This window comes from Mytilus californianus, unplaced genomic scaffold, assembly GCF_021869535.1.
Source record: "Mytilus californianus isolate M0D057914Y unplaced genomic scaffold, xbMytCali1.0.p SCAF_9, whole genome shotgun sequence".
Taxonomy (NCBI): domain Eukaryota; kingdom Metazoa; phylum Mollusca; class Bivalvia; order Mytilida; family Mytilidae; genus Mytilus; species Mytilus californianus.
In genome coordinates, this window is record NW_026262745.1 from 54377976 (window position 1) to 54390039 (window position 12064).

At 32.8% G+C, this 12064-nt stretch overlaps 1 protein-coding gene across 3 annotated transcripts in view; it reads left to right on the forward strand.

Annotated features, from left to right (window-relative positions):
* The window catches only part of LOC127714939 (tyrosine-protein kinase Tec-like), a 53604-nt gene that overhangs the window by 29872 nt on the left and 11668 nt on the right, over window positions 1-12064 (forward strand). For all 3 annotated transcript variants that reach the window (XM_052220959.1, XM_052220958.1, XM_052220960.1), the window contains 5 exons: window positions 2993-3114; window positions 6235-6312; window positions 6833-6897; window positions 9410-9513; window positions 10916-11004. In XM_052220959.1, the coding sequence (XP_052076919.1) occupies window positions 2993-3114; window positions 6235-6312; window positions 6833-6897; window positions 9410-9513; window positions 10916-11004 (458 nt within the window). The remainder of the gene's footprint in view (window positions 1-2992; window positions 3115-6234; window positions 6313-6832; window positions 6898-9409; window positions 9514-10915; window positions 11005-12064) is intronic.

A 12064-nucleotide genomic window follows, 5' to 3' on the forward strand; every position in this document is an offset into this window, starting at 1 on the left:
AGTGGTCAAGATCCCCACCCCTAAACCATATATATTCTGGTTTGTCATGCTAAGATGGTTTGAATGATATACAGGGTTAGTCCCAGGGGGTCATCCCGACCCCCTGCCATTTGAGAAAGTTCTAATATCTTGTAAATGGTCGAGATCCCCACCCCTAAACCATATATATTCTGGTTTGTCATGATAAAGCACATCAAATGTGATACAGGGTTAGTCCCCAGGGGTCACCCCCACCCCCTGCCATTTAAGAAAGTTCTAATATCTTCTAAGTGGTCAAGATCCCCACCCCTAAACCATATATATTCTGGTTTGTCATGCTAGGATGGTTTGAATGATATACAGGGTTAGTCCCCAGGGGTCATCCAGACCCCCTGCCATTTGAGAAAGTTCTAATATCTTGTAAATGGTCGAGATCCCCCCCTAAACCATATATATTCTGGTTTGTCATGATAAAGCACATCAAATGAAATTCAGGGTTAGTCCCCAGGGGTCACCCCCACCACCTGCCATTTAAGAAAGTTCTAATACCTTGTATGTGGTCAAGATCCCCACCCCTAAACCATATATATTCTGGTTTGTCATGCTAAGATGGTTTGAATGATATACAGGGTTAGTCCCCAGGGGTCATCCCCACCCCCTGCCATTTGAGAAAGTTCTAATATCTTGTAAATGGTCGAGATCCCCACCCCTATACCATACATATTCCTGTTCGTCATGTCTCGAACATTTGAATGACGTATATGGTCAGTCCCCAGGGGTTCCCCCCACCCCCAATGTTCTAGTATCTTGTAAATGGTTGAGATCCCCACCCCTAAACCATATATATTCCTGTTCGTCATGTCTCAAACATTTGAATGACGTATAGGGTCAGTCCCCAGTGGTTCCCCCACCCCCAATGTTCTAGTATCTTGTAAATGGTTGAGATCCCCACCCCTAAACCATATATATTCTGGTTTGTCATGCCAAGATGATTTGAATGATATACAGGGTTAGTCCCCAGCTGGCATCATTAATGCATATAACTTTACTGGACCAAACCAATTTTTACTGGACTTTGCCCAATGTCAGGCGACCCTGGGAATTACGAATTATGGGAGCTTCGTTTGGGAGACTTCGTAACAGCATCCTGTTACAATCATTTCTTGTTTTGAATGTTATTATAGATATATATAAACTGTAAGCAGCAATAATGTTCAGCAAAGTAAGATCTACAAAAAAGTTAATAAAACCATAATTGTCAATTGACCCCTTAAGGAGTTATTGCCCTTTAAAGACAATTTTACATAATTTGTTCATCAAGTTTGCTAACATTTAAAAATCTTCTCCTCTGAAACTACTGGGCCAATTACCTTCAAACTTTAACTACATGTTCCTTAGGGTATCTTGTCTATAAATTGTATTGGAAGTTTTTATCCATGGACAAACATGGCCGCCATGGCTAAAAATAGAACATAAGGGTCAAATGCAGTTTTTTGTTTATATCTCAAAAACTAGATCTTTTAGAGCAAATGTGACATGTGGTAAAATTGTTTAATTGGTCAAGATCTATCTGCCCTGAAATTATCAGACGAATCGAACAACCCATTGTTGGGTTGCTGCCACTAAATTTGCTGCCACTGAATTGGTAGTTTTAACAAAATTTTGCAGTTTTTTTTTATTATTTTGAATATTACTATAGATATATGTAAACTGTAAGCAGCAATAATGTTCAGCAAAGTAAGATCTACAAAAAAGTGAATATGATCAAAATTGTCAATTGACCCCTTAAGGAGTTATTGCCGTTTAAAGACAATTTTACACAATTTGTTCATCAAGTTTGCTAACATTTAAAAATCTTCTCCTCTGAAATACAGTTGAGCGATTCAGGCTCTTGAGAGCCTCTTGTTTTTCTGAAGCAAATACTCATTAGTATGATTGAAAAATTCATGAAAAGTAATAATATGATAATTATTTGATAAGATTCGATAGTTGCTCTGAAAATGAATAGTATTGATTTCTTTTTAATCGTATATTCTCTTGAAAACAACATCTTGTCCCAGTTGCTTTTTTTGTTGTGGGTTTGCTATCTCATTGTCATCTCAATTTATTCATATTGAGGAAGCTGGAATTGAAATACAAAGAATAAGTCATGTTTATTTAGAAACATTTTGTTTTATTTATAGTTATGTGTAAGTATTTTAAGTTAAAATATACTTTAAACATTTGTTAAATATTAATTGGTATATCTCTGGTGATGGTTTCTGGAGAATTATTGCATCCATTATATACGGTGTCATGTGGTAAAAAGATTATTATTAAGAATTATAGTTTCCTCCTCACTCTAACACAGCTCTAACCTCCTTACACTTTCTGCACACTATATAGGTATATGGAACCTAGTCGGTGGGTGTCTTTTGATATATATATAATACTGTATCTTTTTACTTTCGGGGAATGTGGTGTTATTGGCAGATCTTTTCTGTTAGATTTATTTACAATTTTTTTAAAACATCCAGGCCTAGGGAAATAGAGCTTGACATACTGAATGTACTGTTTAGGCACAAGTCTATTGTTGAAGACAATATATTGACCTGTAGATGTCCTTTAATTTGTACTATCATTGTAGAAATTTTTATATGTTATCAATTTACATCAGTTGGGAAAAAATAAACACATATTGAAAAAAACTGCATACAGGAATCTCATTGATGCAAATTTAACAACAACAAAAATTGAAATAAAATTCAATCTACCAGTGTTCACAGCATTTTGAACAAGATCAAAGTAAATATATTATATGCAAAAAATACTTTTTTTTTGCTTAATATGCTTTTAGTTTTTCTTTGAAATTGCTTTATAAAAAAATCCATTAAATTTAAAAATATTATTTCCATCTGTAAGATGTTGTGGTGTTGTTTTCTATTTAAATTTGACTTGAGTACTCTATTTTAGGAACAGAGTTATAATAAAATTAAAAATAATCATTAATAATTTTTATGATTTGTATTTTCAGTGATGGAACAGTTAAACATTATCATATAAAGAAAAATACTGAAGGAATGTTCTACATAGCAGAAAAGCATGCATTCCCATCAGTCCAGGATTTAGTTCATTATCACAAACATGATTCAGCAGGTAGGTCACAAACATGATTCAGCAGGTAGGTCACAAAAATGATTCAGCAGGTAGGTCACAAACATGATTCAGCAGGTAGGTCACAAACATGATTCAGCAGGTAGGTCACAAACATGATTCAGCTGGTCAGTAATAGAATTTTAGGTTGGTGGATGGATGGACTGTTGTTTAATGTCCTCTGGAATATTAAGTGCACATTCAGGATGAGAACATGATAATATGATGTGAATACATACCCTGCTATGTTGTAGACTGTCACTCTGAGCCAGATTTTAAAGTGCTAGTTCACTAGGTAACAGTTGACAGGAAGACATGTCACCCTACCCAGACGCATTATTCTGACTCTGAGCTGTGCAGTCTTTGCTCTAAATGCTGAGTGCTTAGCAGCAAATACTAATGTTCAAGTCTATGGTTTGACCTGGTCTGAGATCAAATCCACAATCTCCCACCTTAAGATCAGCACACTACCACAAGACTATGGAGTCTGTCATTTTAGATTGAAAGGACTATGGGTAATTTTAAAACACAGTTTGTCTTAGATGGACCACAGTTAGATATCTTGGTAGCTGGTCACATCTACTTATTTCAGTCTCTACTGTAGATTTTGGAGACTGCATCAAATCAAATAGATAGTTAAAAATGCACATATTTTGACACCAAAGGGCTGTGGTTAGGAATTTTGGTTTCCTCTAATAACTTATTGAAAATGTATCAACTAATAATTAAAAACTACTTCAAACAAACAGTATTTTCCCGGAGTTCTGAACTTTTTATACGCCCGCAAAAAAATTTTGCTGTCGTATATTGGTATGACGTTGGCGTCGTTGTTGTCGTCGTCGTTGTCCGAAGACACATTGGTTTTCGCACTCTAACTCTAGTTTAAGTGAATAGATCTCTTTGAAATTTTAGCATAAGGTTAAATACCACTAAAGGAAGGTTGGGATTGATTTTGGGGGTTATGGTACCAACAGTTAAGGAATTAGGGGCCAAAATTAAGCATTTTCTAGTTTCCAGACAATAACTGTGGAACGGTGTATGGATCTCTCTGAAATTATACTACAAGTTTCCATACCACAAAGGGATGGTTAGGATTTGCTTTGGGGGGTTATGGCTCAAACCGTTTAGGAATTAGGGGCAAAAAAGGGGGAAAAACAAGGTTGTCCTGGTTAATGGACAAATACTTGTAGTACAAAACATAATTTAAAGCAGTTTAAGGGAGATAAATCAAATACATCATTGAAATTACCTCCCTTACACTGCTTTTAAGTTATGTATAAAGTAATGGTTAATGAACAATTAAGATAATTTAAAACAGTGTAAGGGAGGTAATCCAAATACAAGGTTTTGGTTACTTCCCTTACACTGCTTTTAAATTATGTTTACAGAAATGCATATTTATAAAGGAAGACCAGTAAAAATATCTGCAAATGTTGCATCTTTTTTTTTTACAAAAAAATCCATATGAAAGATTTGACACTATATTTTAAATTCTATTATAGAATAGATTAAGTTAGCACTATGGTAAATTTAAATGGGTAATTATGGTTGCAAACTCCATTGGAAATTTGAATTGAGATTATGACCATATCTTGAGGGAAAAAATTTTTTGGGGGAAAAAAGTGGGGCGGGGGGGGGGGTCAATTTTTTCTCATTTCAGATTTCAGAAATTAAAAAGAATTATTCTTCAAATATTATTTTTTTTTCAAATTTCAAATATTGAAAAATTTCAAGAATTAATCTTTAATTGCACAGTATGGCGCATTAGATTTGTAAAATCTTTGACCACATTTATTTATTTGTTATGCCGAATCTAACCGTGTATTTAGATTTTTAATTTTGGGTCCAGTTTTCAAATTGGTCTACATTAAGGTCCAAAGGGTCCAAAATTAAACTTTGTTTGATTTTAACAAAAATTGAATATATAGGGTTCTTTGATATGCTGAATCTAAACATGTATTTAGATTTTTGATTTTTGGCCCAGTTTTCAAGTTGGTCCAAATTGGGGTCCAAAATTAACCTTTGTAACAAAAATTGAATATATGGGGTTCTTTGATATGCTGAATCTAACCATGTATTTAGATTTATTTTTTTTTGTGGACCCCGCTATCAAATTGGTTCATATTGAGGTCAAAAGGGTCTAAAATTAAACTTCGTTTGATTTCATCAAAAATTGAATTATTGGGGTTCTTTGATATGCCAAATCTAACTGTGTATTTAGATTTTTAATTTTGGGTCCTGTTTTTTAAATTGGTCTACATTAAGGTCTAAAGGGTCCAAAATTAAACTTACCGGTCGTTTGATTTTAACAAAAATTGAATTCTTGGGGTTCTTTGATATGCTGAATCTAAACATGTGTTTAGATTTTTGATTATGGGCCCAGTTTTCAAGTTGGTCCAAGTTGGAGTCCAAAATTAAACTTTTTTTGATTTCAACAAAAATTGAATAAATGGGGTTCCTTGATATGCTGAATCTAACCATGTATTTAGATTTTTTATTTGTGGGCCCCGCTATCAAATTGGTTCATATTGAGTTCAAAAGGGTCCAAAATTAAACTTTGTAATATTTCATCAAAAATTGAATTATTGGGGTTCTTTGATATTCCAAATCTAACCGTGTATTTATATTTTTAATTTTGGGTCCTGTTTTTTAAATTGGTCTACATTAAGGTCCAAAGGGTCCAAAATTAAACTTAGTTTGATTTTAACAAAAATTGAATTCTTGGGGTTCTTTGATATGCTGAATCTAAACATGTGTTTAGATTTTGGACATTGGACCATAATAGGTAAATTAAAAAAAATCAAGTTCTTAGACCACATTCTTTCTGTGTCAGAAACCTATGCTGTGTCAAATATTTAATCACAATCCAAATTCAGAGCTGTATCAAGCTTGAATGTTGTGTCCATACTTGTCCCAACTGTTCAGGGTTTGACCTCTGCGGTCGTATCAAGCTGCGCCAAGCGAAGCATTTTATTTGAGATGTAAATTGATAGAAATTTGTTATTTGTTGGGTATGAAATCCATTATTGTTTTCTTAAATTATGTACAAATCTTTTGTCTAATTAACTTTTTTACGCATGCATATATATTTTGCATATAGGTGACTGTTCTTAATTTTTTCAGGATTATCAACTAGATTAAGAAGTCCTCCCGCACCAGAGGGAGGAAAAACAGCACCAGCTACTGCAGGATTTGGTCATAGTAAGTTTAATGTATATCTGGGAATATGAAAAACATTTGTGGTTGCTGTTTCATAGAAGTCAGCGATCTTTTCACAAAAAAAATGTTACGACCAAGTCTGATCGTAAGTTACAGAAATGTTCATGACACAAATATTTTCCTGGTAAGATTTTTTGTGACTATAGTCGATAGTTTTTTATAATAATGAAAATTGTTTCCATATTAAATATGCAACTGAAACTGGTCTGGTATTTATGGAAGATTTGATCAGTTCATGAGATTTTTGCATTACAAGATGATAAATAAAATGCTTCATTGCAAAAATGTATTGTCTTTTTTATTGCTGTATGATGGTCAACAAAATTCAAATTAATTGTATCATGAGGTGCTTTAATATGTTTGCACAATATTACTTACTTGTCACAAAATACAGATGAGTAGAATTTTGAAGATGTCTTCCAATTTTATTTTTTTTAGCATCTTGCATTAGATGTTAAATTGTAATTGATGAGATAATTTAATGTATGCATTGATGTTTTAGGTAAATATGAAATAGATCCCACAGAAATAGTAATAGAACAACAACTAGGGGCTGGATGTTTCGGTGTAAGTAAAAGTTTAAAGAAATGCAATGTTAGAAAAATATGTGACAAAGTTTATTGAGATTTTATTTATCAAAAGTAGTGAAATAAGAAAGATTTAATTTTTGTTGAGCCTGTGACTTTTGTCGCGGAAAGCTCGACATAGGGATAGTGATTCGGCGGCTACAGCGGCGGCGGCAGCGTTAGCTAACTTCTTAAAAGCTTTATATTTTAAAAGCTAGAAGACCTGGATGCTTCATACTTTGTATATAGATGACTTCTGTTACAAATTTTCTGTCTGTCATATGTCCATTATCCTTGACCTCATTTTCATGGTTCAGTGACTACTTGAAAAAAAAAGTCAACATTTTTTGTAATGTTAATTTCTTTCTTATTATGAGTAATAGGATAACTATATTTAGTATGTGCGTACCTTGCATGGTCCTCATGCCCGTCAGACACTTTTCATTTGACCTCGACCTCATTTCATGGATCAGTGAACAAGGTTTAGTTTTTGTGGTCAAGTCCATATATCAGATACTATAAGCAGTAGGTCTACTATATTTGGTATATGGAATGATTGTAAGGTGTACATGTTTAACTGTAGGTGTCATCTGACCTTGACCTCATTTTCTTGGTTCAGTGGTCAAAGTTAAGTTTTTGTGTTTTGGTCTTTTTTTCTAATACTATATGCAATAGGTCAACTATATTTGGTGTATGGAAATATTTTATGAGGTACATGTCAGTCTCGCTGGTTTTATTTGACCTTGACCTCATTTTCACGGTTCATTTCTGAGTATTAAGTTTTTGTGTTTTGGTCTGTTTTTCTTCAACTTTAAGCAATAGATCAACTATATTTGCTGTATGGAAGGATTGTAAGGTGTTTATGTCTGTCTCGCAGGTATCATCTGACCTTGACCTCATTTTCATGGTTCATTGGTCAATGTTAAGTTTTCATGGTTAAGTTTGTTTCTTAGATACTATAATCAATAGGTCAACTATGTTTAATGCATACATTGATTGTAAGGTGTACATGTCTGTCTGGCATGGTTCATCTGACCTTGACCTCATTTTCCTGGTTCATTGGTCAATGTTAAGTTTTCTTGGTTAAGACTGTTTTTTAGAAACTATAAGCAATAGCTAGGTCAACTATGTTTGGTTTATTGAATGATTTTAAGGTGTACATGTATTTCTCGTTTGGTTTATCTGACCTTGACCTCATTTTCTTGGATCATGTTAAGTTTATGTGTTACTTGTAGTAAAACTTTATATTTAGGACTATTAACATAAAATCAATGGTTAGTAAAGAAGGCGAGACATTTCAGCGTGTGCACTCTTGTTTAATTTAAATGTTGAACAGATGAATTGATTTTGTAAAAGAATGAGGGTGAAATAACTTTGCATGACCTCTTTTTTGTTGAGCCAGCAATTTTTGTCGCAAAAGCGAGACATAGTAATCCTACATCCTGTCTTCTAAGGCGGCTGCGGCGGTGGCGGCGTCCACAAATATTCACTCTGTGGTTAAAGTTTTTGAAATTTTAATAACTGTCTTAAACTATTCTGGATTTCTACTGTTTATGATCATAAGATACATGTAGTATCCAGAATTAAATTTTGAAAAAAAAAAATCCTGTTTTTCAGTATTTTACTTATAAATGGACTTAATTTTTCTGCCAGTTAACATTACATTCACTCTGTGGTTAAAGTTTTAAAAATTTTAATAACTTTCTTAAACTATCTCAGATTTGTACCAAACTTGGACAGAAGCTTGTTTAGGATCAAAAGCTAGTATTTAGAAGGAAATTTTGTAAAAATGTTCCTGTTTTTCCTTATATAACTTATAAATGGACTTAGTTTTTCTTCCAGTTAACATTACATACAGACTGTAGTTAAAGTTTTTAAAACATTTATTAGATTCATAAACCATTCTGGATTTTTACCAAACTTTTTTTCCCCTTTTTTGTTGAGCCTGTGACTAGCAGGAAAAGTAGGCGAGACACTGGGTTCCGTGGAACCCTTACAATTTTTTTCTACACAAGAGTTGTGTCCCATATTCGTCAGCGTTATCGTTCTTTGGTATTCTACTTTCTATGTGGAAATCTTGTATTTCCTGTAGTCTTTGAAAATTGTACTTTTAGATAGTAATGAAAGATGGCATAATCCTTAGTCCTTGTCATTGGTTATGTTTTAATATTTTTGTTTATTATTTAGTGAAAAAAGTATTGATTGTATATCTAAGGCAGTCTCTTTTTAATTTATTCACAAATTCTGAAGACATGGGGCCATTATGAGCTTAACATACAGTATCATCACTAATCAATTGTTGAAGACTATAATTATGTTGACCTTTAGATATCTGGAGAGTTTTTTAATGTTTCTACTATTCAATTCATACTGTAATAGTTTATTTCTAACATAAATTAAGTTTTTTTTAATAGGATAAATATCTTGTTGCATCGATTGCGTCGATTTAAACATTGCTATTATTTCTGAAATTAGTTGTAATTGAAATTTGAAAAAAAATCTGTTCATTTTAGACTGTAAACCAGGGTAAATGGAAAGGAAAGGTTGTAGCAGTTAAGATGATGAAGGAAGGCACAATGTCTGAAGACAGTTTCATAGAGGAAGCAAGAACTATGACGTAAGTCTGATACACAATGGGCTAAAAATAGATTTACAAGAAGGATAGAAAAAAGTAGGAAGCTATAAGGACAAACAAAAAAATGAAAACAGTGGTGAAAAAATAGAAAAAAAATAATTCAATAAGAAAGCAAGAACTGAGTAAAGTCTGAAATATATAAAGAAAGAAGAAACATTTTTGGAAATACAAAATAGAACCTACACACAATGACTGATGGCAACTTCATTCTTTATGTTAGAACTGTGATGAAAGTTTTGACATACAAAAAAAAGATAAAATACAGTGTCAAAAATGGCTTTTAATGCAAAAAAATGATAATGATAGATATGAAGGAAAGATGGAATCATAGAAGAACCAAGAAGAACAATGAAAGTCCATCAAAAAGGAAAAAAATAGTGTCTCTGAACAGACTTTGCAGAGGGTTGTGAAAGTCTGATATGTAAACAAATGAACAAATAATGTGTCTGAAGAAAGCTCTAAAGAAGAAATTTAAGGGGATACAGAACACCTAAGGGAGTTAACTTAAAAAATCAGCTGAACATTATATTCACATACTATTAGTAAAGAGAAATCAAGCTTCTCAATGATCAAAATTAGTGTTTGTCACACTGCTATATGTATCCAATGAAATTATTTCTGTAAATTGTTAGGTTCAAATTTCTTGAAATTTTTATATTTTTGTCAACAGGTCAAAGTAAATATTTTGTCAAAATTTTATGAAAATTTAACGGCCAAATCTATTATAGTAAAAGTATGGGATATCACTTAATGTAGTCCAAATTTCGTGATAAACAAACTAGAACTGGAATAATATCATAAATATTACATGTATTAAAAGGAAATGTTGAGAAAATGACAACCTGAAAGCTACTTAAAACAGTTTTATCAAAATAAATATCCAGAGTGCATTTAACAATGGACTAATAGCCACATTGTATGTTCTTGATCTTTAAACTAAAGAATATGAAAATAAGAAGATGTGGTAAGATTTCCAATGAGACAAATATCCACCCAAGACCAAATGATGTAGATATTAGCAACAACAGGTCACCATACAGTCTTCAACAATGAACAAAACCCATTGCATATAGTAAGCCACAAAATGTAGAACAGTTCAAACCAAACAACCAAGCCTGATTTATGTATGAAAGAATAAGAAAAAATTTATTATTATAGACAGCAACCAACAACAAACAGGAAATTATGGATAGACACAGAAATGAATTCAGCAGTCAACCAAATATCTGACATGAGCACCAAAATCTCAATATTCGTAAAATCGTTACTATACCAAGGACAATCAGTCTGACAAGTCTTAAATATATACATAAAGAATTGGTCAAATGGTAGTAAATGTCTCATAAAAGCTTGTTTAATTGTTGAATATTCATTTAATTTTCAGACAATTAAATCATCCAAATTTAGTACAGTTGTATGGTATTGTAACTAAAAGACGACCACTTATTATTGTAACAGAATTAATGCCTTATGGTAAGTTCGAAAGAAATGTATGTCAGCTTTTTATTTTTTGCCTTTTTATGCCCCCGCTGTAGCGGAGGGGGCAGTAAGGTATGCCTCAAAATTTTTTCCATTCTCTAACTTTAGTTTGGCTCAACCAAATGTCATGAAACTTAAACAAAATGCTTAGTACCACAAAACTCAGATCAAGTTCGAGTATTCAGCGCTTTCACAATTTTCCGCTGTTCTATTGAACTGAGCGCAGCGCTATCCAAATCAATCGCGTCGCTATATTTTTTTCGATTTTAAAAAAAAATAATTTCCTGTTTATCTTTTACCTCGATCACGTGATCGTCTGGTTTACTATATATGAATGTGTTATTTGCGTTGTATAAAGTAACATTGCGGGACCAGTTTAATAAATTTTACAAAATGGCTTCTTTGCAAGATCAACATATTCATAATGTTCCAAAATGTCGACTCCTGTCAAACGTCATTAGGTTAATAGTACACTGCTCCAGTGGGTTACAAAACCCAACACAGAAAATAACAATGATGTGATTGTCAATGTGGGTCCTACTTGTTCTATAGCATCACCTGTTAAGAAATTTTCACATCACCAGTCTGGTGTTGACCCTTCATGGAATTTATTTCTATACTTATTTTTGCTTGATTATCTAAATTTACAATGGAGATAAAAAAATGATTCTTCATCTATTTTCAAACAATAACATTTACAAACAAATGGGTAACTTCCATCAGGACAACATAACAAGAGCAAACATCAGCAGTATATTGTATTAAAACATCATAATAAACCCATTACAAATGAACCGCGCGCTGCGACAAAGTTACTGAGAATAGTCGAAAAAATCACGCGCTTACCACAGCGCTATCAAAAAATCCTGGGGAGAACCCTGTTTATCTCCTTGAATATCAATCTATTACAATTTTGAGACAGAATCTTGTTACCTCAAGTCTTGTCGACAAAATCTCCCTGTTTTCTATATGGAAAGCAGTCCAAACAGACATCAGAGTGATCTCGGTTCCTTAAGTGTAACCAATCTGTGTTTTTGTTGTTATCTGTAATACC